Source organism: Mesoplodon mirus, assembly GCF_964341445.2.
Source record: "Mesoplodon mirus genome assembly, chromosome: 11".
In the NCBI taxonomy this organism is placed as follows: domain Eukaryota; kingdom Metazoa; phylum Chordata; class Mammalia; order Artiodactyla; family Ziphiidae; genus Mesoplodon; species Mesoplodon mirus.
This window is the reverse complement of record NC_138987.1, coordinates 57920734-57946206: the sequence shown is the minus strand read 5'-3', so window position 1 is coordinate 57946206 and position 25473 is coordinate 57920734. Positions and strand designations below refer to the sequence as shown.

The 25473-nt window shown below is 55.5% G+C and overlaps 1 protein-coding gene across 1 annotated transcript; it reads right to left on the bottom strand.

The window, feature by feature from the left end:
- Positions 1–16754: 16754 nt before the first annotated feature.
- On the bottom strand, positions 16755–24763 carry TAMALIN (trafficking regulator and scaffold protein tamalin). The gene is made up of 8 exons (XM_082635222.1): positions 24455–24763; positions 22304–22353; positions 20643–20697; positions 20433–20535; positions 19175–19268; positions 19003–19069; positions 18389–18455; positions 16755–17942 (listed from the first exon to the last, which is right to left on the bottom strand). Exons 1-8 carry the CDS (start codon positions 24704–24706, stop codon positions 17449–17451), a joined length of 1182 nt encoding a protein of 393 aa, XP_082491348.1. The 5' UTR covers positions 24707–24763; the 3' UTR covers positions 16755–17448.
- Positions 24764–25473: the final 710 nt, after the last annotated feature.

Sequence of the window (25473 nt, the reverse complement as noted above, 5' to 3'; positions counted from 1 at the left end):
TCTCCCCCAACAGCAGCCCACTTAGGAGGGGCTGGCTCAGGGAAGCCAAGCCAAGGCTGGAGCAGTGGGGCGGGGGTCTGGCTGGGTGGGGCTGGGGTTACAGTGTCTGCCCCTGTGCTGGCCGGCAGGCAAGGCCCTTGGGGAACGCCCATCAGGCAGGACCAGTCCTGTGCTCTGTGGCCCCAGCCATCAGCCGCTACTCATTTTTGGAGCCACCTTAAATTATGAGCATGCTAATCAATCCCAGCACCCAGGCCAGGCCCCACGCAGCAAAGAATCTCTTCTGCATTCAAAACTCTCCAAAAGAGGCCCCATACCTCCACTCAGCCCTCATTCCAGGGGCCACATTCCTCTGCCCACCCCCAGAAATCCTTTCCCGGACCTGTCCTGAACTCCTGCTGCAACTCAGAAGCCCCTTTCTCTCCTTCTTGAAAACGATCCCAAGAATCTCTGGTTTGTCTCAAAATCACCTTCTCAGAACCTTTATATTTCTTTCCCAGATTCAAATATTAGGCCAATATGGAGATAAAGGAACCGAGTCTTCAAAAACGGCAAGGTCGGGGGTGCGGGGAGGCTGTGAGTCTGGCTTTTTCCTTCCCTCACCACCCTCCTCTCCTTCCTACCCCAGGAGTTCCTTCCAAATGGGCTTTTTAAAGAAGCCACTACCCCCACCTCCTCCTTTTCTTTTTCCAGAAATCTAACTTTTGAAATACATTTTAAAAATATTTGCCTGTGTAGGAGAAATACATTTATTTGGACAGGAAGGATAAAATTTTTTAAACGTCTCAGTTACCAGTTTTTCCATGAAGGCTTCCAGCCCACAGAGGTCTCTCCCTTCTATAAATACTTCAGCACAACTTGGCTTTATTATATACTCTCCTGTTTTATAATGAAATAAAAAACATATTAAAATATGTAATGCTAAAACACACACACCTTTGTGGCTCGTGGTGGCAGACTGAGATGGTGGAAGGAACATAGGCTCAAGAGGCCTGGGATCGACACTGGTTCCAACTATTACCAACTATGTGACTTCACTTACCTTCTCTTGCCTTCAGTTTCTTCATTTGAAACAAGAATAACGACATACCCATCTCACAGAGTTGTCATTAAGAGTGCATCTTTGGGGCTTCCCTGGTGGCGCAGTGGTTGAGTCCGCCTGCCAATGCAGGGGACACGGGTTCATGCCCTGGTCCAGGAAGATCCCACATGCCGCGGAGCGGCTGGGCCCGTGAGCCATTGCCGCTGAGCCTGCGCGTCTGGAGCCTGTGCTCCACAACGGGAGAGGCCACAACAGTGAGAGGCCTGCGTACCGCAAAAAAAAAAAAAGAGTGCATCTTTGATAGTAGGTATAAGAATGCAGCAAGGAGTCTGGCACGTAGTAGCAGACCTGCCATTTCCACGCAGGAGGATTTGGGGGAAGGCAGGGCTGGGACTTTGTCTTGAAGCTGCACGTGCAAAGTACTCACCCTGGCTTTGCCAGCTGGTATGTTTATCAGGGGGCTTGAGGAGCTACACAGATGAGGGCAATGTCACCTCATTATGTCATGAGAGATGTCCAGTAAATTTCAATCCTCTTGTCTCCTTGACCCTGTTAGTCAGTGGCCAAGCCAGGACCACAGCCCTAGTCTTCTGACTCCCAGACCAGTGCTCTAATCTGTATGCACCATCTTGAACCTTCATAACTTAGCCTCTCCCCTTTCTACACAAATTCCAGGAACTACCACAGAGCCCACATGGCAGGTGGGAAAACTGAGGGGAGAGAAGTTCAACTCCTTTCACGGCTCAGGAGCTAGGACTAGAGGGGAAAACAGACACCCCAGCCAGTGCTGTCCCACATTCTGGGAAATGCCTAAGGGAGAGGACAAGATTTTGCCACAGAAAGATGGATCCTAGTCTGATGGGGAAGCAGGACACAAGAGGCCTCCCTGGAAGAAGCGAACATGGGCACAGTGTGAAGGGAGAGACAGGACCAGGCAAGGCAGAGAGAAGGGAGGGTATCCCATGGAGGAGAAAGACTGACCTCAAAGTTCACAGGGGTGGGGTGAAGGCAGGGTTGAGATCCTGGGGGTGCAAAGCCCCAGGACCCAGGACAATCAACCAGACCCTTAGTGGTGTTCCCCATATGCCCTTCCATCTCAAAGTAGCAGAAACTCATGACCCAACTCCACCTAGTCAGGGAGACACCACTCCACCTCACCTCCACCTTGGCCCACTGGGGGGGGTGGTAAAAGGATGTCAAGGGGGTTCCCCAGCCCATTTGGGCCCTGAAGGGACTCCCCTGTCCAGGCCCCAGCCCTCAGTGAGGAGAGGGGCTGTGGAGGGGATTCCCTTTGTGGTTCCCTTCCTTATCCTGAAGATGGAGAAATACCTGGCTGGGGTCCTCCCACCACTCCCCAGGTTTAGGAGCAATTAAAGGGCAAAAAAAAAAAAAAAAAATGGGGGCACAAAGACAGGATCTTCCAGGGGCTGTCGCAGGGATCATGGCCTTCTACGGACAAAACCCAAAACCCCAATGAGAGTACTTGCTCTGAATTACATAAGGACGAGGAGGGGCCCCGCTGGGAGCTTTTAAAAGTGCCTCCACATTTGCTCTTCCCTAGTTGCCATGGAAGGCCATCAGGGCCAACATGAAAAAGTGGCCAAAGTCACGAGGCTGGAAGCGACAGAGCTGGAATTAATGTCAAGATTTCTCCTAAATCCAAGCCAGGCTCTTTATTAAAAACAAACACAAATCCTCTGTAACTTTTTTTTTTAATTACAAAATCAAACTGGCTCGTTGTAAACAAATGCAAAACGTTACAGGACTGCGTGATTTACGAAGTGAGAGGCCGGTAATCCACTCCCAGAGGAGTCGAGTTTGGTAATCCTCTGCTGTCTGCTTCCAAATTCCTCTCCATGTCGCCAGAGATCAGATCTGGCCCAGCGGGCCCTCCCAGGGGGACCGGGACCGGAACGCTAGGCCGAAAGAAAGAGGGCCGGGCCCCGCTGCAGCGCAGCGGCCTCGTCAGTGCCCCACGTCGCGTTCCCGGGGGCGGCCGCGCTGCCCAGCGCCGGGCCGGGGTGGGCCGGGTGGGGCCCGGGGAAGCCGCTACCTCACGAGGCGGACCCGAGGGAGTCAGCACGGGGTCCAGCCGGGATTCCGTTGCATCACCCGGCGGCGCGGAGCAGCGGCTGGGTAAACACCGCTGCAAACCATTGGCTACCGGGCCGCCCTTCCAACCAATAGCACGAGCGTATGCAAATCAGCCATTGGGCTTTTGCTTCCTTTGGATCTGATGTGTGCAAACAGACCTCTCTGCCAGGGTGGGGAGACCCTGGGCTGAGGAAGAAGCGTGTCTCGAATTCCGTAGGGGGGCTGGTTTGCGACTTTCCATCCCAAATCTGGTCCAGCCACTCCCATGGGGAATAGAGTGTAATTAAGGGTAAGCGCCCTTAATTCTTGAGCTATCTTTCCAGTTAGACCATGCTTCTTGGAGATTCAGTGAACCTAAGAAATGATGCAAAAATTAAGTCAACTTGGAAACGAAAAGAAGGAAGAAGTAAGAAATACAGAGATACAGAAAGCTGGATCGTACTTTGGAGAACATCTAGGCCAACCCTCTCGCTGGGGACACAGCAAAGAACAAAACAGACACAGTCCCTGTCTCCACCCCTACTTACAGCCCAGTTGGGGAGACTGCTGTTAAACCATCTTGCAAATAAGTACTAAGCGATGTAAAGAGAAAACGAGTTGCAGGGTGCCAATGCGATATTTAATGTGGAGCTGTAATTTACAAGTGGGGTGGTGGATAAGGGAAGTAATTTTTCTCCTTCCTCAGGAAGTAAGTTTTCAACTGAGGAATATTGATGAGGTGCAGAGTGGGGGGAAGGGCCAAGTGTTCCAGGGAGAGGTAGTATGTGGGAAAGCCCAGGGGTGGAAAAAAGCATCGTGGAGGGCCGTGTGCCAGACACTGTGCTGAGCACTTTCCTTGCTTTGTTTCTTCTTCCTTCGTTCAACAGCCCTCTCAGGTGGGTACTATTTAGTATTGAGAGAACTGAGGCTCCAAGAGGCTAAATAACATGACTAATGTCATACAGCTGAGAAAATGTAGAGGGTGGATTTGCATCCTGGCTGATGTGGCCTCAAGTCTATGCATTGAACCACTAGTTATTGCCTCCCGGATTAGAGTCTGAAGTTCAGAGAGGTGAAGTGATTTGCCTCGAATCTCATGGCTGCAACAGAGCTAGGACCCCCAGAGAGGTCTGCAGCTTTTGCACTGTGTTGTGAAGGAAGGTGGGGTTCAAGAATGAGGAGCGGGACAGGGAGGGAGGGGAGGAAGGATGGGGAGACAAAGGCTCCTCCCTGTCCAGACCTTGGCCTAGAACTCGGGGTTTACTGAAGTGAAAATAGGTAGAAGTTTTTTTTTTTTTTTAATTTTATTTATTTTTGGCTGCACTGGGTCTCCATTGAGATGCTCGGGCTTCTCATTGCAGTGGCTTCTCTTGCTGCGGTACGCGGGCTTCAGTAGTTGTGGCACACGAGCTCAGTAGTTGTGGCTCACAGGCTGAGTAGTTGTGGCCCACGGGCTTAGCTGCTCCGCAGCATGTGGGATCTTCCCGGACCAGGGCTCGAACCCGTGTCCCCTGCATTGGAACGCGGATTCTTAACCACTGCGCCACCAGAGAAGCCCGGAAATAGGTAGAAGTTTTTAAGCGTCTTCCTCTGGGGGTCTGCTGCTAGCCAGCAGGCGGCTGCCCTGGAGACTCTGAGGGGACTGGCCCGCCAGATCAGCCCAGATTAGCCGAATCTTGTGTGCTATTCAGGTTGCCAAGCGACGCTGCTCCTCCTCCGGCTCTCACCAGATGATCCAGCTCTGGTTACCAGTGACAACTCCCAGGGGAGGGCCTGGAGAGACAGGGAGGCAGGCAGGAGAACACGGGAGGCCAAGCCCTTTCCTATACAGGTTTACCTGGCAGTGTGTGTGTGGGGGGTATCCCTTAGCTCTCTGGCGAAATTTGGGCCTGTCTCCCCATGCCATGGGCTCAGAAATCCAGGACGCGCAGGCGCACAGGAGGGTAACAGAGCATGCGCAGCGCCTTGGCACAGGTGGGGCCTTCCAGGGAGAGCTGCTGTAGGAGCTTGGGGAGGGGGTCCTGTCCCCACACCTGAGCACCAAGAAGAGCAGTGTGTGTGTGTGTGTGTGTGTGTGTGTGTGTGTGTGTGTGTGTGTGTGTGTGTGTCTATATCTGATCATTGAGCAGGGAATCTCATCAAGCAGGAGAAGCAACTCACCAGCCTTCCATTGCTCCTTTGTAAAATTTCCCGCCCTTCTCCTGTTGGCAGGTTCCTACCTGTCACAGGGTTCTGGAGTCATGGAGTAAAGAGGTCCTAACTCCCTGGGAGTGCCCATTCTACTGAAGGATTTGGGGGAGAATAATTAGGCGATTTAACTGTTAGGTAATTTAAATCATTTCTATACTTTTAGGGAGGTTTTTTTTTTTTCTTTTTGAGGGGTAGGAATCTTAAAGGCTAAGAATTGGAATAGCCATCCTCATAATTCTTACCATATGATCACCCTACACTGGGAGAACACCCTCCCACACCCTGGGTGGTCTTTGAAAGTCTGCCCAAGGTGCTCTCAGGAGTAGGACTGTATGTGCCTTGTCTCTGGAGGGCTGTGTCCTTTCCAGTGGGCATCAGAGTGTGTGGGCACCTCCCTGGGTCCGGGAGTGTGGTGACAGAGCGGGCTGTGACATAGAGGCATGGGGGTGGGAGTGGCGTGTAGCCCTGCAATAATGGAGCCTGCGGCCTCCGGCATCCCCCTTCCCACCCCCAATTTCTCTGGCTCCTCTTGGGGCCCTGAGCAGAGGATGCCAAGGAGCAGAGATCCCAGCCTTCCCTGGTGCTGGCTGCAGAGATTCCAAAACACTTTCTCTGGGAGAGGCTCTGGCTCCCAGCACCCAGGGTGGCGCAGTGGGCACATTGTAGCTGTGAGCTGCCTCAGCCACTTGGGCTTGAGAGTGGGACGATCCCTCAGATGCTCGCACCATAAATGTCCAGACACAGAGTCACAGAGGACAGGCAGGGCCTCCTTCCAGAGAGGGCTGTGTAACCTGAGCTGTCGGCAGGCCCTCAGGTCACCTCAGGAGAGGTCAGCTGATGTGCCTGAAGACCATTCATCATGCCCCCAGCCCAGCCCAGCCCTGCCACGGCTATTTCCAGCCTCAGGGTACGGAGCAGCTTATGTAACAGGCTGGCAGCCAGGGGCTGAGCTGGGGGCACTTGTGGCAAGGGATGGGCTGCCCCCACCTCCCACGGTCAGGCCGGCCCCTCAGAGCCCCTGTTCCACATATGGATGTGTGTGGCCGGAGCTCACAGGCCTGGGTGGAATCACTGGGGACAGCCTGGTGGCCCCCAGCACACTTTCACTTCCTCCCTCCCAACCTGGCCCAGAAGATGACCCAGTCTCCTCCCTCCCGTGGACCTGAGGCCACCAAGCAGCCTCTCCTTCACCCCTGAGCCCTGCATGGCCTCTGTTCTCTCACCCTCCCCTGAGGCTCAGAGGAAGAGCCAGGCGTGTTTGCTGCTGGCCCCTCTAACAAATGCCTCTACCCATCCCCGAAGCCCCTTTCCTGACTCCGGTGGGGACTGGGAGGTATCCCTTGGAGGTTAAGCAGCGTTCAAATACGCATGTTCACATCACGGCTTTGGGCAGGCTTTGTCAGCTTGCTGAGCCTCAGTTTCCTGTATGGGAAATGAAAAATCATGTCTCTTTTTCTGTGTGCTTGTGATCACGAGGGCTTAGGAACCCATTCTGTCAAGAGGATGATTATTCAGGATTGAATCCCACCCAATCTGTGTGGCCTTGGGCAGTTTATTTAAGCTCTCCACGCCTCCTTTTCCTTGTGTAGAATGCAGACAGTGACATGACCCACCTCCCTGAATTGTAAGGGTCCCATGAGTTTCTACACATAAAGCACTTAGTGCCTGGCGCAGGGCAGCCCCATCTAAGTGTTGCCTATAATTAGATAATGTTTGGAGATCACTTGCCTCAGCCTTGGCTCCTAATAAGCTCTTGGTGAAAGGTAGTTATTTTTAACTTCTTTCTCCTTCACTATTTTAATCCCCTTCATAAACCCACCTTCACTTAGCCTTGCAAGTGCCCTCTAATCTCTCCTCTTTTGTTGCTAATCTACTGCCACTACCAATAAAGGCATGTGTGAACTATATTCCCAGGTGTTTACATTCACAAAACATTTCACACACATTCCTGTTTGGCCTTCACAGCAAACCCAGGAGCCAGCCATGCAACTCCTGTCATTGCCCTCATTTTGCAGAGCTCAGGATAAGGTGTGATCTGTCCAGAAGACTCAGCTGCTAAGGGGTGTGTCCAGGTCAGCAGTCAGGGTATTCCGAAGCACGCCGGATGAGGCGGCCAGCCCATGCCAGCCCCCCGTTGCCAGTGCAGATTAGCACAGGGGGCCCTCCTGCTTCCGGTCCCAGCCTGACTGAGCGCCCACAGAGTGGGAGGAGAGAGGCCTGTGGGCTTTATAAATATCTCCATCCTTGTACCAGCCCTGGGAGACCCCAAAATGCTGTGTGGTGGCGCCCTCTACTGGACAGAAGTGGCTTCTACTGGGCTGCTGCCCCTTTGAAGGAAGAAAGGCAAGTGGTAGATTTATTCATATTCACACAAAAATCTGTCCAGGGCCTACTATGTGCCAGACAGTCTCCTAGGAGCCACAGAGGTGGAGAAAAAACTCAAAAAGTCCCCACCTTCCAGGGAGATACATTTAGTGGGGAGATACAGATAAAAACATATGCAAACTTATAAGCTTTTGCACAGCAAAGGAAACCATAAACAAAACAAAAAGACAACCTACAGAATGGGAGAAAATATTTGCAAATGATGCAACCCACAAGGGGTTAAGTTCCAAAAAATACAAACAGTTCATACAACTCCATAACAAAAAAGCAAACAACCCAGTCGAAAAATGGGCAGAAGACCTAAATAGATGTTTCTCCAAAGAAGACATACAGATGGCCAACGAACACATGAAAGGATGCTCAACATCACTAATTATTAGAGAAATGCGAATCAAAATTACAATGACGTACCACCTCATACCGGTCAGAATGGCCAGCATTAAAAAGTCTACAAATAACAAATGCTGGAGAGGGTGTGGAGAAAAGGGAACCCTCCTGCACTGTTGGTGGGAATGTAAGTTGGTGCAGCCACTATGGAGAATAGTATGGAGGTTCCTCAAAAAACTAAAAATAGAGTTGCCATATGATCCAGCAATCCCACTCCTGGGCATATATCCAGACAAAACTATAATTCAAAAAGATACATGTACTCCTATGTTCATAGCAGCACTATTCACAATAACCAAGACATGGAAACAACTTAAATATCCATTGACAGATGAATGGATAAAGAAGATGTGGTACATATACACAATGCAATACTATTCAGCCATAAAAAAGAATGAAATAATGCCATCTGCAGTAACATGGATGGACCTAGAGATTATCATACTAAGTGAAGTAAGTTAGAAAGAGAAAGACAAATACCATATGATATCACTTATATGTGGAATCTAAATATGACACAAATGAACTTATCTGCAAAAGAGACTCACAGACATAGAGAACAGACTTGTGGTTGCCCAGGTGGGGATGGGGATGTGGGGGAGGGATGGAGTGGGAGTTTGGGAATAGCAGATGCAAACTATTATATATAGAATGGATACACAACAAGATCCTACTATATAGCACAGGAAATGATATTCAATATTCTGTGATAAACCATAATGGAAAAGAATATGAAAAAGAATGTATATATATGTATAACTGAATTACTTTGCTGTACAGCAGAAATTAACAAAACACTGTAAATCAACTACACTTAAATAAAATAAATTTAAAACACATATGTAGGACTTCCCTGTCAGTCCAGTGGTTGACTCCGCTTCCACTGCAAGGGGCACGGGTTCGATCCCTGGTGGAGGAACTAGGATCCCGCATGCCCCGAGGCGCGACCAAAAAAGATATGTAACATAATGCCATGTAATGAGAAGTGCTATGAAGAAAAACAGAGCAGGTCTAGAGAATGACTGGAGGCTGCTAATGATGAGGGAACAGTCAAAGAGACTTCTCTGAGGAGGCAACAAGGTAGCAGCGACCCCAGTGAAGTGAGGGGAGGCAGAGACATTTTCTGGAGAAAAAGCTAAGGAGGCCCAGGATGAGTTGGAGGGCCCCAGAAGGGGAATTTCTGGGTGGGCTGGAGGAATAATGAGACCCACGTGGCCAAGAATGGTGTCAGGGTGGGGCAAGCTCGGAGATGGAGATTTCTCCTTTCTTACCGTTATGGCACATGGAGAAGGGAGAACATCATAAGTGCTCTGAGAATCAGGCGGCTGGAGAAGAGTACTGAGCAAAACACAGGCGGCACGATAACACCGGCTAACAGGTTCTGAGCTGGCTATGCCCAGGGCTTTACCGCAAGCCTGTGAGGTGGGTACTCCCGACATTATTACCATTTTGCTGAGGAGGAAACTGAGGCTGAGAAAAGTAAACGTTATGTGGTTTGCCCAAGGACGGAAATATACAGTGACGGAGCAAGGACTTGAATCCGGGTTTGTCTGACTTCCAGAAGCAGGCTTTTACGCTGATTTGTGCCCTTGGAAAAATAAAGACAGGACATAAAACAGCATGCAGAGTATGGCCACATATGCGATATATATGTTTATTATACAATTATATTTGAATTATGTAATAAATATATTTAATGCAAATGTGACCATATATATTACATGTATATTATTTTTTTAAGAAAAGACTGAAAAGCATCAAAATGTGGTGATCCCAAGGGATGAATTAAGCCTCTCCTTCCAGAAGGCGGGAGAGAACGCCTTTAGCTTTAACAACGACCACACCTCATCCTCAGATGCTCCCTTTCAGTTTACAAGTGTCTTCTTTCACTGTCCCGCATTTGGACTTCACGACTGCTATTTCACAGGGAAGGAAGCCAAGGCTCAGGGAGACCGCGACTCTGCCGCAGACAGCCTGTAACAGAGTTGGAACCAGGACCGACATATACATAGTCGGAGTCCTGCAAGGGTCAGGTCAAGGAAAGGACAGAGAAGGCCGAGAAGTCAAGGAAGGTCCGAAAATAAGTGGCCCAGGGGGCAATGAAAGGACGCGGCGACGGAGGTGAAGCAATTCCCTGATCTGCCCAGCAGAGGGCGACACCGCCCCCACGCTCTGCAAACCATCCGGGCCACGCCCCCCCCCGCAGGGACAGCCCCTCCCCGAGACCCAGGGAGCCGGGCGGAGCGGAGCGGCCGCTTTCCCCGGATTCTGAAGGGTCTGCGGGCCTTGGGGAGAGGCTTCCGGGCGCGGGGCGGGGGCGGTGGGACGGGACGGTGTGGGCGTCCGCAGTGGTGTCAAGGGTGCTGGGGCACCGCGCGCCGCTGTGGAGCGAGAAGGTCGCGGCGTGGGCGGGGGGAGGGGGCGCGGCGTGGCTGTGGGACTGCCTGAAGCGGCAAGACTTGCTGCTCCGGGGAGGCGGTTACTCGCTCAGGCTTTGCCACCTGCTTCCCTCCCAGCGAAACGAAACCCGGAGTCCCCTTCTCCACCCCCAGCCCAGCTAATGGCGGCCGCACCCCTTGGCTGGGACCTGCCTCCGCAACTCAGCCGTCAGCCGCTCGGCCTCAGGGTGGGCGAAGGTGGGTGCTGCCCAGCTGACTCCAGTTTGTGCACCCAAGTGGCACTCCCACCCCCACCCCATTTCAACCAAGCCCAGAACTTGAAGGTCAATCCTGAAGCCCCTAGGCAGCTCATGGGCTGCACCCCCCAACACCACCACCAGTCTGATCTCCCCCTGCTGACCCCAACTACTGGTCTAGACATGAACCCCGGCTCAGCCCCAGACTCCTCTCGCCTCCCCCCACCCCCGCCCCGGACCATTGGCTACACCCAGTCAGCCAGCAGGTCCTGGATACCTGTGTCGTATCCCTATGCCCCACTCCAACCAAGGCGGGGACATAGATGTGTCCAGTGGGCTCTCCTTGCTCCCCAAGAGCTCCCAGTTTTGGGGGGAGGGGGCGGAGGCAGGGGAGTGGCCACCACACATCCCAAAACTTACACCGTGAAGCAGGAAGTGTTTCTGTGCCAGTGGGAGGCTCAGGTCCTCAGCTCCCGGAGGATGACACAGATGACAGGACCTCAGGGGGAGGCTGAGTTCAGTCAGTATTTGGAGTGCCAAGGTTCTAGGTGGGAGGGAGCTCAGAAGCCTCCGGAATCATCTTCATTCAACATCCAGTCAATAAACCCTTATTGAGGGCCTGGGGTGTTTTTAAAAATCCTGATGCTCCAGCCCCGACCCAGAACTCCCGAATCAGAATCTTATGGGGGGACTTCCCTGGTGGCGCAGTGGTTAAGAATCCGCCTGCCAATGCAGGGAACACCGGGTCGATCCCTGGTCGGGAAGATCCCACATGCTGCGGAGCAACTAAGCCCGTGAGCCACAATACTGAGCCTGCGCTCTAGAGCCCGCGAGCCACAGTTACTTAAGCCCCTCTGCGCCTAGAGCCCGTGCTCCGCAACAGGAGAAACCACGGCAATGAGAAGCCCGCGCACCGCAACGAAGAGTAGCCCCCGCTTGCCGCAACTAGAGAAAGCCTGCGTGCAGCAAAGAAGACCCAATGCAGCCAAAAAAAGAAAAAAGAATCTTATGGGGAGGCTTAGGGTCCTATCTTTGGTTAAATGTCCCCCAGGCGATTTGTTGCTATAGTTGGTAACCACTGGTCTTGCATTCACTTAACCAGAGACCATGTTCCTCAGCACCAGTGGGGCCTGATTTGGGCCTTCAATCAGGGTGAAATTTGTAGAAAGCTGAAAGTGGGACCTGGGTGGCCAGTCACTCTGGGGGGAGTTGCTGAATGGACTGGCCAGCTGTGTGTGTTGGAGGGGGCCCTGTTAGTGACTCTTTAGGGAAGCAGTGGGGAAGGAGGGACAGTATTCGCATGATCTTTACTTTTCGCATAGATTTATGTGTTCTCTACTGAAAGGCTAAACTCCAGGAACAGAAAATTCGCTGCCATTTAGGAGGTGTCCCTTATAGCAGCAATTCTTTGTGTTGCAGTTTAGCAGCTGTGCTTCCTCCCCTCTCCACCCTCCCACCCCAGTCCCGGAGCCTCCAGACCATGCGGAGTTCCCTGCAGAGAAGGTAAGCTGGTTGAAATCACTGGAGTTGGACGACTTAAAAGTTCTGAATTCATTCTTCACTCCCTTCAGGCCTACCTGCCTTCAGTGTGTTTTGAATGCCCCACTCATTACCAGGCCCAGGAATGGTGTCAGAGAGCTTCAAATGGGTTGTGTGGTTCCGAGGAGGCCCCGCCTTGGAAGGGCTTGGGAGCATGGCTGAAGAGGTGGGCTCGAAGGCGGGGAGCTGCCTTCACAGCATGTTGGCTGAGGGGAGGACCCTACTTCTGCCCCACCCTGTTTCCCCGAGCTCTGGGCTGAGAGGTGCAGTGTTCCGAGGTCACCACCAGGGGTCAGGCGCACCTGCTCTGTTCTCCAGCGTCTGTCTCATCTCTTGGCTATCTTATTCTCTGAGGAATCTTCCTTGGTCCCTTGCCCTTTCTCTCTCACTTCTCTCGGCCTATCACTCCCTCCTTTAGGTCATCCCATCCGGCCATCAATGCAAGACCAGGCAGGCTCCCAACTCGACAGCCTGACGTTTCTCCCGACCCTTGGAGAGTCCCACGGCCCTTCTCACGTCCCCAGCTTCACGAGGGACGGCCTGGTGAGCAAAGTGTCTTCTACCGTCTCACCTTTCCCCCTGCTGCTGCCGTTCAGCTCATGTTCTCTGGTTTTGTTTCCAGGCAAAACAGGAGCGTTTATAGGTTCCCTCCTTCTAACAGGTTTTCTTATGTGTGTTCACAAAGCACTTCTCTAAACCCAAGTTCTTTTGTGACCCCCCAGAACCCAGTGCCAAGAGCCCCTCCCCACCTCACTCCAGGACGGCACCCACATCCAGGAGCCTTGAACCCTGTGGACCTGACCTCCTCCTCCTTTTGCTGTCGAACACCTCAGACCCCGCTACCTCAGGTCCCACCTTTCAGTTACCCTCTGTGCTCCCACCTTGCTCCCCATGAGTGAGTCTTACGGCTTTGGAGGTTCAGTTCCTTGAAATGGTTCCTTACCACCTTGACCCTCTCCTCACACTCCTTCCTCCAGGAAGACTTCCCTCTCCCCAGTCTAGGCTCTAGAGACAGACAGATCTGAGAGAATGCTGGCTGAAGCAGGTACCAGCTGCGCTACCTTATCCTCTCTGATCCTCAGTTTCTTCATCTGTAGAATGGACTGTCAGATATGCTGTGAGGCCTAAGTGAGGCGATGGATGTGGACGTGCTTAGCACAGTGCTGGTACCTAGGTGATGCTCTGGGAGCCAGTCTCCTGTCCTTTCCTTCAGGACAGCTGCCACCCCCACTGTCCCCCAACTCCAGCCTGCTGTCAGGAACCTGCCTTTGTCTCTGTGCACTGGCTGCTTCCGCTCCCCCCACCGCCCCTGGGCAGAGCTCTGGCCTGGGCAGAGGGGGACGAACCAAGGGACTCAGGGCCATGCAGCCACCATGCTGAGGGGATGGGGCAGATGCAGGGCTCTGTGGGGACCTCATATCTGAACTCCATCTGCAGGGCTGTGTCTTCAGTCTACCATGCATGAGACCTGGGGTGGCGTCCACTCTCCTCCTTCCTGGAATTATTAGGGGCCCCTTATGGCCTGGAGAGGGGGAAGGGCTCCCACAGAGTCCCCTGAGGCTTTGAGAGGACCAGAAGGCTGGTGGGAGGGGAAGGAGGGGAGGCAGGGCAGGGGGAATACCGACCACACAATATTCCAAGTCCCTGCTCCTTTCCCATCCACCCCCACCCCTCCACCAAACACGATCCCTGGGTTAATTTTTAGCATCACAGCTCTCACATTAGTCACTCCCTGTCACCCCACCTACACGGCAGGAGGCTGCTGTGCTGGTGCCGTCATTCCGTCAGCTGAGAGGTGGGATCCAGCCCCACCCTGGGCACCCCCTCACTCTCCTCGGGGTGCATACGGCCAGCCAGGAGCCCCCCTTCAGCCTGGGTAAGCGGTGCTGACATCACTGCCAACACTAGCTGCTTGGTGGGGGAGGGGAGGAACAGGCTGGTAAGAGAGGGCCTGGGAATGTATTCTGGGAGGAGAAAGCCAGGGAGGCCCTGGCAGCCCCCCACCCCCAGGAAGGTGCTAGACTATGCCCAGGCAGCTGGTATCCTGGCAGCTGGGGGCTCTGGGAACAAAGGTGCGAGAGGGCCCCTCCCCTAGACCTGAGCCCCTGGGAGCTGCTGTTTGTCATCACTGCAGAGCAGCTGTTCAAACAGGGAGCTTGGGGAAGCTCCATTTTCTTAATCAAATGTCCTCCCTCCCCAGGACCAGGGAAGGCAGGGCAGCCAGGTGCATGTGCCCTGGCTGCAGCCGACACCCAGCCCCGAAGGGATTTGGTGAGAAGGACCCACAGATGCCAGCTACAGATGGAGCAGGGCAGGGGCCTCCCCACCCCACCCTCCAGGGCTGAGAGGTGGGTAGGTTGTGGTCACCCCTGTGCAGGGCTGGCCCCAAGGAGGCATTCCTGTATATTGAGCACCTGCCATGTGCTAGGCTGTGTTAGTCCCTGGAGGTACAGTGTAACACAGCTGAGTTTCCTGCCTTAGAAAGGCAAAAGGCAGATACAAAAGAAGTCAGTAAAATTATCAACTGAGAGTAAGTGCTATAAGGAAAGAAAAATAGAGGGCTCAAGATAAAGAATAATGAGGACAGGGAACTTCTTCTGATCAGATCAGGAACATCTCTTTAAGGAGGTGATGTTGAAGATGAGATCTGAGGATGGAGGAATCAGTCTTGCAAAGAAGACTATTCCAGGCAGAGGGAACAGTATGGGCAAAGGCCAGAGGCAGGAAAGAGCTTGGCATATTTGAGAATAGGACTAGAAAGAATAGTGTGGCTTAAATATGATGAGTGACATAGAAGGAGAAACGATTTGCGCTTGAAGAGAACGGCAGGGCCCAGATCCTGGAGAGCCTTGTGCAGGGCATCCCAGTATAGTCGCAGAGGTTGTGCACTGCACAGAGGCTCCCAGCTGCCAAATTGTTGGGCCCTTGTGGCTGCCGTCAACCCACAGGAAGGGATGCGTTTTTGTAATTTGTCTGCCCAGAGGGACAACACATTATGGCTAGGCCATGATAAAGAGTTTGGATTTTATTTTTTTATTCCAGGGGAAACCATAATGGGTTTTAAGCCGAGGAGGGTTGTGACCCAATTTCCTTTTTGGAAAGATCACCCTAACTGCTGTGTGAAGGGGTGGTCCAGGGGTGAGAGAGGAAGCAGGGAGCCATTCAGGAGGCAAGTGCAGTGGTGCAGGAGGGAGAGGCCTGCCTGGTGCCACTTAGACCTCTCATAAACCACCCCTTGTATGCTGATTACTGCCAGGGAGGAGCACTGGCTCAAGAGGCTCAAAACTCAGGCCCACCTCTGCCACTTACTTTCTGTGTGACCCTGGACACGTCACTTGCCCCGGGTCACCTCAAAGAAGGTGGTGACCACCTCTTGAAGATGCTTTGAGCACACACTGTATTTATGGAGGTTCTATTATGTGCTAGCGTTGGGCAAGAAATAAAGCAGTGAGTAAGACAGGAGAGGTCCCTGAGTCCTGCTGTATGGAGTGTACATCCTAATGGGGAAGGGAGCCAGGCAAAAACCAAAACCCATCCGGGTCGAGACAGTTTCAGATGGGGATGAGTGGTATGATGGAAATAAAACAAGGCTCTATCAAAGCAGAGGGTGCGACAGTATTTTAAACCAGATGGGACGGCCTTGGGGAGGCCAAGCTTAGTACCAAAGGAGTCAGCTATGGACAGAGCAAGTGCAGAGACCCCCAAGGGCAGGGCATCTGAAGTGTACCGTGGGCAAAGTGGCCAGAGCAGGGAGCGAGAGGGGAAGCAAGAAAATGAGGTAGGCAGGAGTCAGATATCCCTGCATAAGAGTTAGAATCTTTTTTTTTTTTTTTTTTTTTGCGGTACGCGGGGCTCTCACTGTTGTGGCCTCTCCCGTTGCGGAGCACAGGCTCTGGACACACAGGCTCAGCGACCATGGCTCACAGGCCTAGCCGCTCCGCAGCATGTGGGATCTTCCCGGACCGGGGCACGAAACCGTGTCCTCTGCATCAGCAGGCGGACTCTCAACCACTGCGCCACCAGGGAAGCCAAAGAGTTGGAATCTTATTCTAGGAGTGATGGGAAGCCTCTGAGGATTTCTAGAGCAATGAGTGACCAGTGATTGGGCCTGTCACAGGTTGGGTGGGTGATGGCTAAGGTCTCCTAAGCAGGAGACCCCGGACCCCTGGGAAAAAGGGTGCCAAGCAGTTGTTTACACAAGGATAGTTAAGAAGTATAGAGGAGCCTTGACCCCACCAGTTGTGGTATTTGGGGAGGGAAGTTCTAGATACATTAAACACGAGACCCAAGTTCTTGAAGGGGGGTGGGGCCTCTAGTTCAGGCCCATACATGTAAGTTAAACTCTCCCAGTCTGTTTCCCTGGCTGCAGGCTCCGAGCAAATAAGATGTAAAATATAGTGTGTGTGTGTGCGCACGCGCGCGCGCACTGGCGTGCAGAGTGGTGGAGTCAGAGCTTGCCCGAGCCCAACCCTCCCCCTCAGGCAGTCACCACACTGACACAGATGCAAAAAACCGTCGATTTTATACAGTCTGTGGTTCAGAAGCAACGATATGCAAAACGGTGGAACAGTCTGTGCTGCCCCCATCCCCCCAAGACATGCCCATTCCTGTCCCCCAAGGGGCAGAGGACCCAGGACCCCTGCCGGGCAAGACCCCACTTAGTTACAGGCTCCTGGGAGGGGCCAAGCCCTTAGGGGTCAAGGCTGGGAGTGAGGGGAACCAGCGCTGGTTAACTGGAACTATGTCTGTGGGGGGATGGGGAAACGACTGGGCATAGGCCATTTCTCCCCAAGGACAAGGGTGGGGAGCAAGTAAAGCTGAGGAGAGGGCTTCGTGGGACAGGGTCCTCTCACCCGGAGAAGGGGTTTTCTTGGACACCCCACAAGGCACTACTGACCCAGATGTAGGATGGCACGCCCCATCTTTGGCCCCCGAACCTCTCCCAACCCCGAGCTCCCCTAGTTCTCCCATGCCCACCTCCCACTGTGGTTTTGGGGAGGAGTAAAGGGGCCTGGGGCTCGGGTTCATTCACCACTCTGCACAAGCCAGGAAGGCAGGCCAGCTGGGGCTGGCGAGGACCCTCTCCCGCCGCCTTGGGCTCCCGGAGTCTCCTCGGCCAGGCGCCCGCCCCCGCCCCCTTTTTGCACTGGCTGGAAAGAATAAATAAATAAATACCTTCCCCCGCCCGCCCCCGCCCCTACAGCTGGCTCTCCTCCTCCTCCAGGGAGCGGTTGAGTCCGGGGATGAACTTGAGCAGCCGCCGGCGGAAGCTGCGATACTTCGTTTTGCGCAGGCCGGGGCCGCACAGGGCCTGCTCGCGGGCCTCAGTCCAGAGAGCGCTCGGCGCGCCCACGCCGCCGCCGCCCCCGGGGCCCGCGCACCGCACGCTGGCGCTGCGGCTCAGCACCGCCCGGGGCCCGGGGGCCAGAGCATCGGCGGGGCCCGGGCCGGGCGCGCGCGCGGGGGGCGGGGGCGGCGGGGGCTCAGGCGGTTCAGCGCCCCCGAAGAAGCACGTGTGGTAGACGGCGTCGTCCGCGTCGCCCCCGGCCCGCCGCGCGCCGCCGCGGGAGCCCCCGGGGGCGGCCAGCAGAGGCCCGAAGGGCAGTGAGCCCGGGAGCAGGCCCGCACCGTACAGGCTGGAGCGCACGGACTCCAGCGTGTCATAGATGCTCGGGTCCTTCACCACGAGGCCTGCCGGGGCAGAAGACACGAGGGAGGGCCGTCAGAGGGCACGGGTAGGAGACCTCAGCTCCTTCCTGTTGACCATCTGTGTGGCCCTTGGGCAAGTCACAACCTTGAACCTCACTTCTCTTGTCTGTAAAACAGGAATTACACACTCAGATCCTTATGAGGATCACTTATGACACAAGAGCCACGGAAGGGGTCTGAACCAAACTCTTGGAGCCTTCCTGTTCCCATCTGTAAAATGGAGATTTTCCTTTCCTTCAGGGGACAACTGTGAGAATAAACTAAAAATGTGTGTGCATCAGCCTGGGGCAGCATTGTACCCAAAGCAGTAGCTCAACAAACCTTTCTTCACTTTGGAGGGGGAAGAAACCCACTAGTTCTGAGGGGGAAGCAGGAATGGGGGTATCAGTAGGGGTGCAAGTGGCCCTTCACACCCCTAATCTACTCACCGTGCACCAGCCGCTGCTCCTGCACCATTAGGGACCTGTATTCTCCCCACTTCTCATACAGGGTTTGCTGTAAGAGACAGCCCCCGCCTCACTGTCAGGAGCTAGCAAGAAACTAGCAGGAGGTGGGTACAGACTGAGGGATCAGGGAGTACACAGAAGAAACCTTAAGGTTAAAAGGAGGTTCAGGACTTCCCTGGTGGTGCAGTGGTTAAGAATCCGCCTGCCAGTGCAGGGGACGCGGATTCCAGTCCTAGTCCGTGAAGATACTACATGCCGCTGAGCAGCCTAAGCCCGTGCGCCACAACTACTGAGCCTGCGCTCTAGAGCCCGCGTGCCACAACTACTGAAGCCTGCACGCCTAGAGCCCGTGCCCCGCAACAAGAGAAGCCAACACGATGAGAAGCCCGTGCACGGCAATGAAGAGTAGCCCCCGCTCGCCGCAACTAGAGAAAGGCCGCGCGCAGCAACGAAGACCCAACGCAGCCAAATAAATAAATAAATAAAATAAAAGGAGGTTCAAGCAGATAAATGACCCCTAAAAAAGAGTGGGGCCGGTAGGGGCAGGGGCTTGGGAAGAGGAGGGTGGCGACTGGATGTTATCTGGGCTGCTTTACCTTCAGGTACTGCAGACGAGCCTCCAGTTCTGCCTTCCGAATTGATGTCCCATACAGAGTTTCCAGTCTGAGGAGGTTGGGGAATCAAAGGCTGAGTGGGCCCACAGGGTGGGGAAACACTGAGAGAAGCTGAGCTCAGGAATCCCCCAGGGACCGCAGGACTTGGACATACCTGAGAACGTTGCCAGACGCCTTAATGATGTCAACAATTTCCCGATGCCGGATGCCTTCCACGTTCAGGCCGTTGACACTAGCGATGGTGTCCCCTGCCAGGCAGAGAGGGGATCAGAATCTGCTCCACGGGGCATGTGAAAGAATTCCAGCCACCTTCGCCAGAAAGGGTAGGGGTAATAACCCCACAAAATTCTCCTGAACTCCCTACACCCAGTCATGGTTCTGGGGAGATCTTGTCCAGGCCCGGCACCCCAGCATAGGGGCCAAGGCCCTCAGACACCCACATTCTCACCTCACTCTCAGGAAGCTCTGTCCTCAAAGGCTGAGCCCTCCTGGCAAGCCTGGGCTGCCCCCAGAGCTGGTTATTTTGGTCCAGCCCACAGGCTGTCATGAGACCCAGCCAAGACAGGAAGGGGGCAGGGTGAGTAGCACCAAGCTGGGAATTAACACCGGCCTCAGGCATAAAAAGCCTCAGCCTCTCATACCCTGGGCCACTGCAGAGCCCCCTGACCTCAGGCAGAGCAACGCACCATCTCTGAGGGCCCATTTCCCATCTGGAAAAGGGGGTGTGGACCCCTGCGGTGGCTACCATGGGGATTAGGAGGGAGGGTGGATGTGAAACTACTTTGCAAAGTTGCAATACACCACTAGCTACCAGGGGCTGCTGGTAAATAGGCAGGGAGGTAAGGGCTTAGGGAAGGAAATGGTGACAGGACTGGGTGGGGGTCAGTTTGTGCAGTCGCAGGCTGTCCCTTCCTGGGACTTGGGACTCTAGATTTGGCCAATCCGAAGGGTCTCCTACCGGTGGCACCATTTCCTTGTTAGAGGAAGTATCACAGGTGCCCCAGTTTTGCGCCAGGTTGGGAGCAAGATAGGCCCTGATCCTCAATATCAAGCAGATCTAAGGGAGTTGTTCCACCCCACCTCCTGCCCATGCTGGATTGCCAGATCGCCAGGGGGAGGAAAAACAGCAGCAGCAACACCTGCCATTTACCAGGCCCTGGCTCTGTGCCCAGGGAATTCCCTCCCCACACTGACGTGAGGACGTGTTATTGCCCCCAGTTTGCAGATGGGACTGCTCAGCATCACACAGTAAATGGCAAATTTGCCTAAGTCCAATCCATTCTTCTTTCTGGCCTTCTCAAAATAGGAGGAGGAAGGGAAATTGTTTTCAGAAGAGATTTCTTACCCCCTCTGCTTGGGAGTAAGGTCATACCCCTTTTCCCAGAACCCTGTGTCCCGGGTTCATGCCCCACCTGGTGTGAGCCCAGCCAGCTGGGCAGGGCTGGACTCATGAACCCGGCAGACAAAGGTCACCATCTCCACGCGCTGCTCCTCCCGGTGGTGAAGGCCATAAGTCTGTAATAAACAAGGGGACCCTCAGCCCAGGGGTGGGGCGAGATTCATCCATCCCTCTGACCAGCCTCCCAAGCCATCCCTCCCCCTCTGCACTCAGCTTCTCCCACCTGGATCTCAAAGCCGAAGGTCTGGTTCTCCTCCTTCTCCAAAGTCAGCACTTTCCTGCAGGAGACACAGGGGCCATCTCATCAAGACTGTCAGGATTAAAAGGAGCTTGCCAGTCCCATAGCATGGCCCTCCGCTAATGCTGGGAGTCTGCTCTGGAACATCCAGGCAGGGCTCACTGTCTCCAGGGACAAGTCACACTCATCACAGGTTGTCGGAATGTCCTTTTCCCATTTGCAGCTGAAATCAGCTTCATTGAGCCACACAGCATCAATCCAGTCCCTGGTGGGGGAGGCACTGGAACAGCTGACCCCCAGAGCCGGTGGACTAGCTGAGTTTTTCAGCCACACTCCCAGCCTTCTAGTGAGCCCCAGAATACTACTTACTGACTAGCTGAGGCCTCAAATTCGGCCACAGCCTGGAGCACCGTCCGCTCCAGAGCCCTGGGGAGAGGGCTGGCCCCACCCCCAGAGGCCAGTCACGAGGCTGAGTCCAGACCACAGCTGCTCCTCCCAGCTGCGGTGAGGCCAGCCCACCAGATGTGAGGGCTGGGGGGGGAGGGGAGCCTCGAGGCCGCCCCTTCCCGCACTGCAGGCCTGCCCACTGGACACAATGGTCTGGAGTAGCTCCAGATTCTCGTCTGCTGGGGGAGCCCAGAGTTTCCTCTGCCCACCCCCACACCCCCTTCCTTCCCGCCCAGCCAGAGACAGAGTGAAAGCGGCCTGCAAAGGCCCCTTCAAGCCTCACGGCCTCAGAAGGGCCCTGCAGACCCAGGCCTCTCAGGGCCCAACCTGACCCACATACCCCCCAAATGCTGAGCGGCAACTCCCAGCCCCAGCCTGAGCCCCTCCCTACTTTGAACGCAGGCCTTTCCCCCTCTACGTGTATTGGGGCGGGGAGCAGGGTGACTTCTGTGTCTACTCCAGTGCTCTCTGGTTTTCTGGAAGGGTTGGCAAACTTTTTCTGCAAAGGGTCAGACAGTAAATATTTTAGCCTTTCTTTTCCAGACCTAAATTATTTGACAGCCTCCGTCCTATATTGTTCTTTGTTTTTATTTGTACAACCCTTTCGAAATATAAAAACAACTCTTAGCTCAAGGCCAGTCTGGCCGGTGGGCCATAGTCTGCTGATCCATTTTGGAAGAAGCCAGCCCCAAATCAGGATGCGACATGGGCAGAGTGGGGCCTGAGTCAGCAACTACTTCTGCCCTCGCCTCAGACCCTTCCTAAGAGGCCACCACAGGATGGGCCAGCAGAGGACTGAGATTTTGGATGCAGGGGCAGACAGACTGGAGCAGCTGGACATAGCTTGGCCATGGTTTGGGCCCTCGGAGTGTGCTGGGCTGGGAGGGCTCAGGGTAGCCCCGAAGACTTCTCCTGCTTCCCTCCTCCCAGATCCAGATCTCTCCGGGGAGGGGTAACTGGCAGGGACTGGGGGTGGGTTGAGGAGCACCTGATGACTCAAAAGTCCCTGTCTCCTTCCTCTGCCACCCCCTTCGCACAGCCCACACCTCCACCTGCCCTCATTCCTAGCAAGGGTGCTGTGCTGAGAGGGTGGGAGAATGACTCCCCCCTGGCTGGGCTGAGATGCTGTGTCGTGCTGCCCCCAACCCAGCGCCTCACCCTTTTGGACCAGGGCAGGGGCTGGGGTAATGGTGACTCACCGCTGCTGTTCAGGACTCTGGCTGAGATTCTTCCAGCGCAGTCCTGAGCCCTGGGTGGGAAGGAGAGTCAGGAAGGAGCAGGTGAGAGGGAGCTGTCCTGGAGCAGATGGTGAGAGCCCTCCTTTGGGGGTTTCTCACCTGGGCTCCGGCCCTAGACCCAGCAACCCATTTCCTGTTGCCTGTGTGTCTGGCCCCAGCTCCACACTTACTCTGGTCCCGGGGTAGCTATCTGCAGAGTGCCACTGTCAGCACCATTCCACAGCTTTCTCCCTAAGCTCTATCCCCTCAGCTGGGAGGACTGGGGGGGTACAACAGTCTCCTGGGTTCCAGATGCATGAACCTCTAAGCCCTGTGCTGTTTCCTAACCTGGGGGGTAGGGGGTTTCATTACTCTAGATAGAAGAGTCTCCACCCCCAGGGTGCACGTCTGCGGCGGCTCAGGCCCCCTAGACCCCACAAGCTGAAGCAGGGGCTCTTCCCAGATGTTATTCAGGGAAGGGCAGGGGGCCCCTGGGCTTGCCTATCAAAACACTCCAGAGGCCCCTGGGCCGGTCAGGTCCCTCCTAATTTCTCATTCACGCAGAGTGGCTCAGGGGAGCCGGGGGTCAGAGGCCCAGGTCTGGAGGGCTGGACTCTCAGCCTGAGCATGGAAAGGCCGGGGACAGAGGGGCCTAGCCTCCTCCCTCAAAGTAGACTGTTTTAGGGACCAACTATGGATTCCAGCTGCAGGTGGCCAACTGTGCCCAGCTCCACCTGGGTCTCTCAACATTGCCATATATTTTATTGCTTTCTGGAACAAAAACAAAAAAACAAAACCTTGGATCTCAAATTTGTCCATAAGTCTCACTATACTTAAGGAGAGACATTGGGAGTTCCTTTTTTTTTTGGCATGGCAGATGACAGAGCTGAGGGTCCCTCCCTCTTTTGGGTCCTTGAGAAACTAAAGCAGTCTCTCTCCCTCCCTAAATTATTGATCCTTGGAAGAAGCCCAGTCCCAGACCAGCCCTTGTCCTGTGTGCCCCAAACAGCCCAGGGCCCTCCTGGTCGGTGCCCTTGTTAACCCTCCCCCTAGGCTGCCCCAAGGCCAGGAAGAGAAGGAAGCCCTCCTTCTCCAGAACCAAAGATTGGCCTCAGGGGTGGGGACAGTTCCCAAATGGGCCAAGGAGGAAGGAATGGGCCGCATAGAGAGACCCCTTTGTCTTTCCACCCGATTTTCATAAAATGCAAATTCTCAACAAGCTGTTCATTGTGTTGGGGGGAGCCAGGGGCCAGGGGGAGAGGAGGGGGGCTGAGCTGGGAAAGGCCACCAGCCCCCTCTCCTTAACCTGGGTCTTGAGTTCCCCTTTCTGAGTGCCCGGGTGCCCCTCAGGCCAGAGGAAGAGCCCTGCGCAGGGGGAGACTCAAAGGGCGGGCGCGGCCCGCATCCTTCCTGCCCCGCGGGCGCCCTGCGACCCCTCCCACCGCGTCCGGTCGCGGCTGACTTCCAGGGAGCTGTGGCCTCGAGCCCCGCACCTCAGACGCAGGGCAAGGCGGCAGGCCCCGAGTCCAGGAATCCGGGCGTCCCCTCGGAAGGGTCGGCGGCGCCGCACGCACTTCCCCCGCTAGAAGGCACGCGGCGCGTCCGCCGCTCCTCCCCACCTGGAACCCGCGTACTCTCAACTTGACTGGGCGAGCGGCGGGACCCCAGCCCGAGGCCTCCCCTCTCCCACGGAAGAATCCCGGGCGAGGCGTCCTGGGGACTTCGAGACGCCTGGACGCGGGGAGGCGGGGCTCGGGGGTGGCCGAAGACCAGCTGGGGCGAGGGGAAAGGGACCTGGGGAGGTGGCAGGAAGGAGAGCAGCGAGACGGGGCGGGGGCGCATGGGGAGTGGAGAGCCGCCAGGTCGGGGGCGGCGTGGAGCCGGGGTCGCGGGTATGGGGGATTGATTGCTCCTTCTGAGCAGAGGGTCGAGGGGACCCAGCAGGATCTGAACGTGTCCGTGGGGGATCAGCGGGCTGGGGAGGAATGGGGGGACTCGGGGACCCCAGGAGAATGGTGTGGGGGTCGGCAGGCGCGAATGGGGGCTGCTGCGGGTTGCGCGGGTCCTGAGGAAGGGACACCGGAGGGTACCGAGAGCCGAGGGGGGGGCCGCGGGAGTTGGGGGGATACGCACCTTTCGGCGGGGCAGGGTACCCCCGGACACGGCGAGCGCGCGATACAGCTCGGCCGGGTGATAGTCCTCCAGCGCCGCGTACAGCTCGTCCCCGGGGGTCCCAGGGCTGGCGGCTGCGGCAGGGGGGCCCGAGGCCGGGGTCGGAGTCGGAGGGGCTGGAGCAGCTTCCGAGTCGGGGGCCGGGGCAGCGGGGTCTGGGACGGCCGCCGCCTCCTCTTTCTGCTGCAGCTTCCTGAGTCGGCGGAGGGTCATGGCTCCGGCGCCCCTGGAAGGCGGCGCTCGCTCCGCGCGGCGGGGAAAGCAGCGACTCGCGGATGCCAGCCGGGAGGGTGGTGTGTCGCCTCCTTTTATAGGCTCGGGGAGCAGGGCGGGCGGGGAGCGGCCTCGCGGGGCCTCGCCCCCCGGCACGGCCGGCTCCGCCCCCCCGCCGGAGTGGGGGGCGCTGTCCCGGAGCCCCGCCCACAGCTCCCGAGGCATGCCAGGCTGGGGAAACTCTTGGGGACAGGAGCGCTCAATAGGGGGAAAAGCTAGCCGCGGAGGGGAGGGGGGGTCCAGGGCATCCCAGGGCGGAGCATGGGTCTCCGTGATACCTGAGGGACGGGGAGCCTGTGAAGGGGCTTGTGCACGAGATTTGAAAATTTAGGGATGGATATCTTTGGAGATTCAAGGAGTCTGGCCGTGGAGCGACCGTAGAAGTCCTTAGGAGGAGGTTTGGAGGCCGCCCAGAGTAAGATTCTAGGAGACCCAAGAGGCTGCAGGAGACTTTAGGCAAGGAGAGGGAAGCAGGGGGAGGGGTGAGGTCCCTGATGGGAGGGAAGAGACGGCCCTGAACTAACTGTGCAGAAGCCGCTAGGGAGTGAAAGGGTCCAGGATTTCCCCCTTACACAGCTGTCCCAGAAGAGTTCAAAGAGGCTGCCTCTCCTTCCCATGTCATGGGGGAAGGGAAGAGGGGGAAAGTAGTAGACTTAATTCTGGCCTGTCCCCTCAGAAGATCAGGAGTTGTTCCTCCTGGATAAACC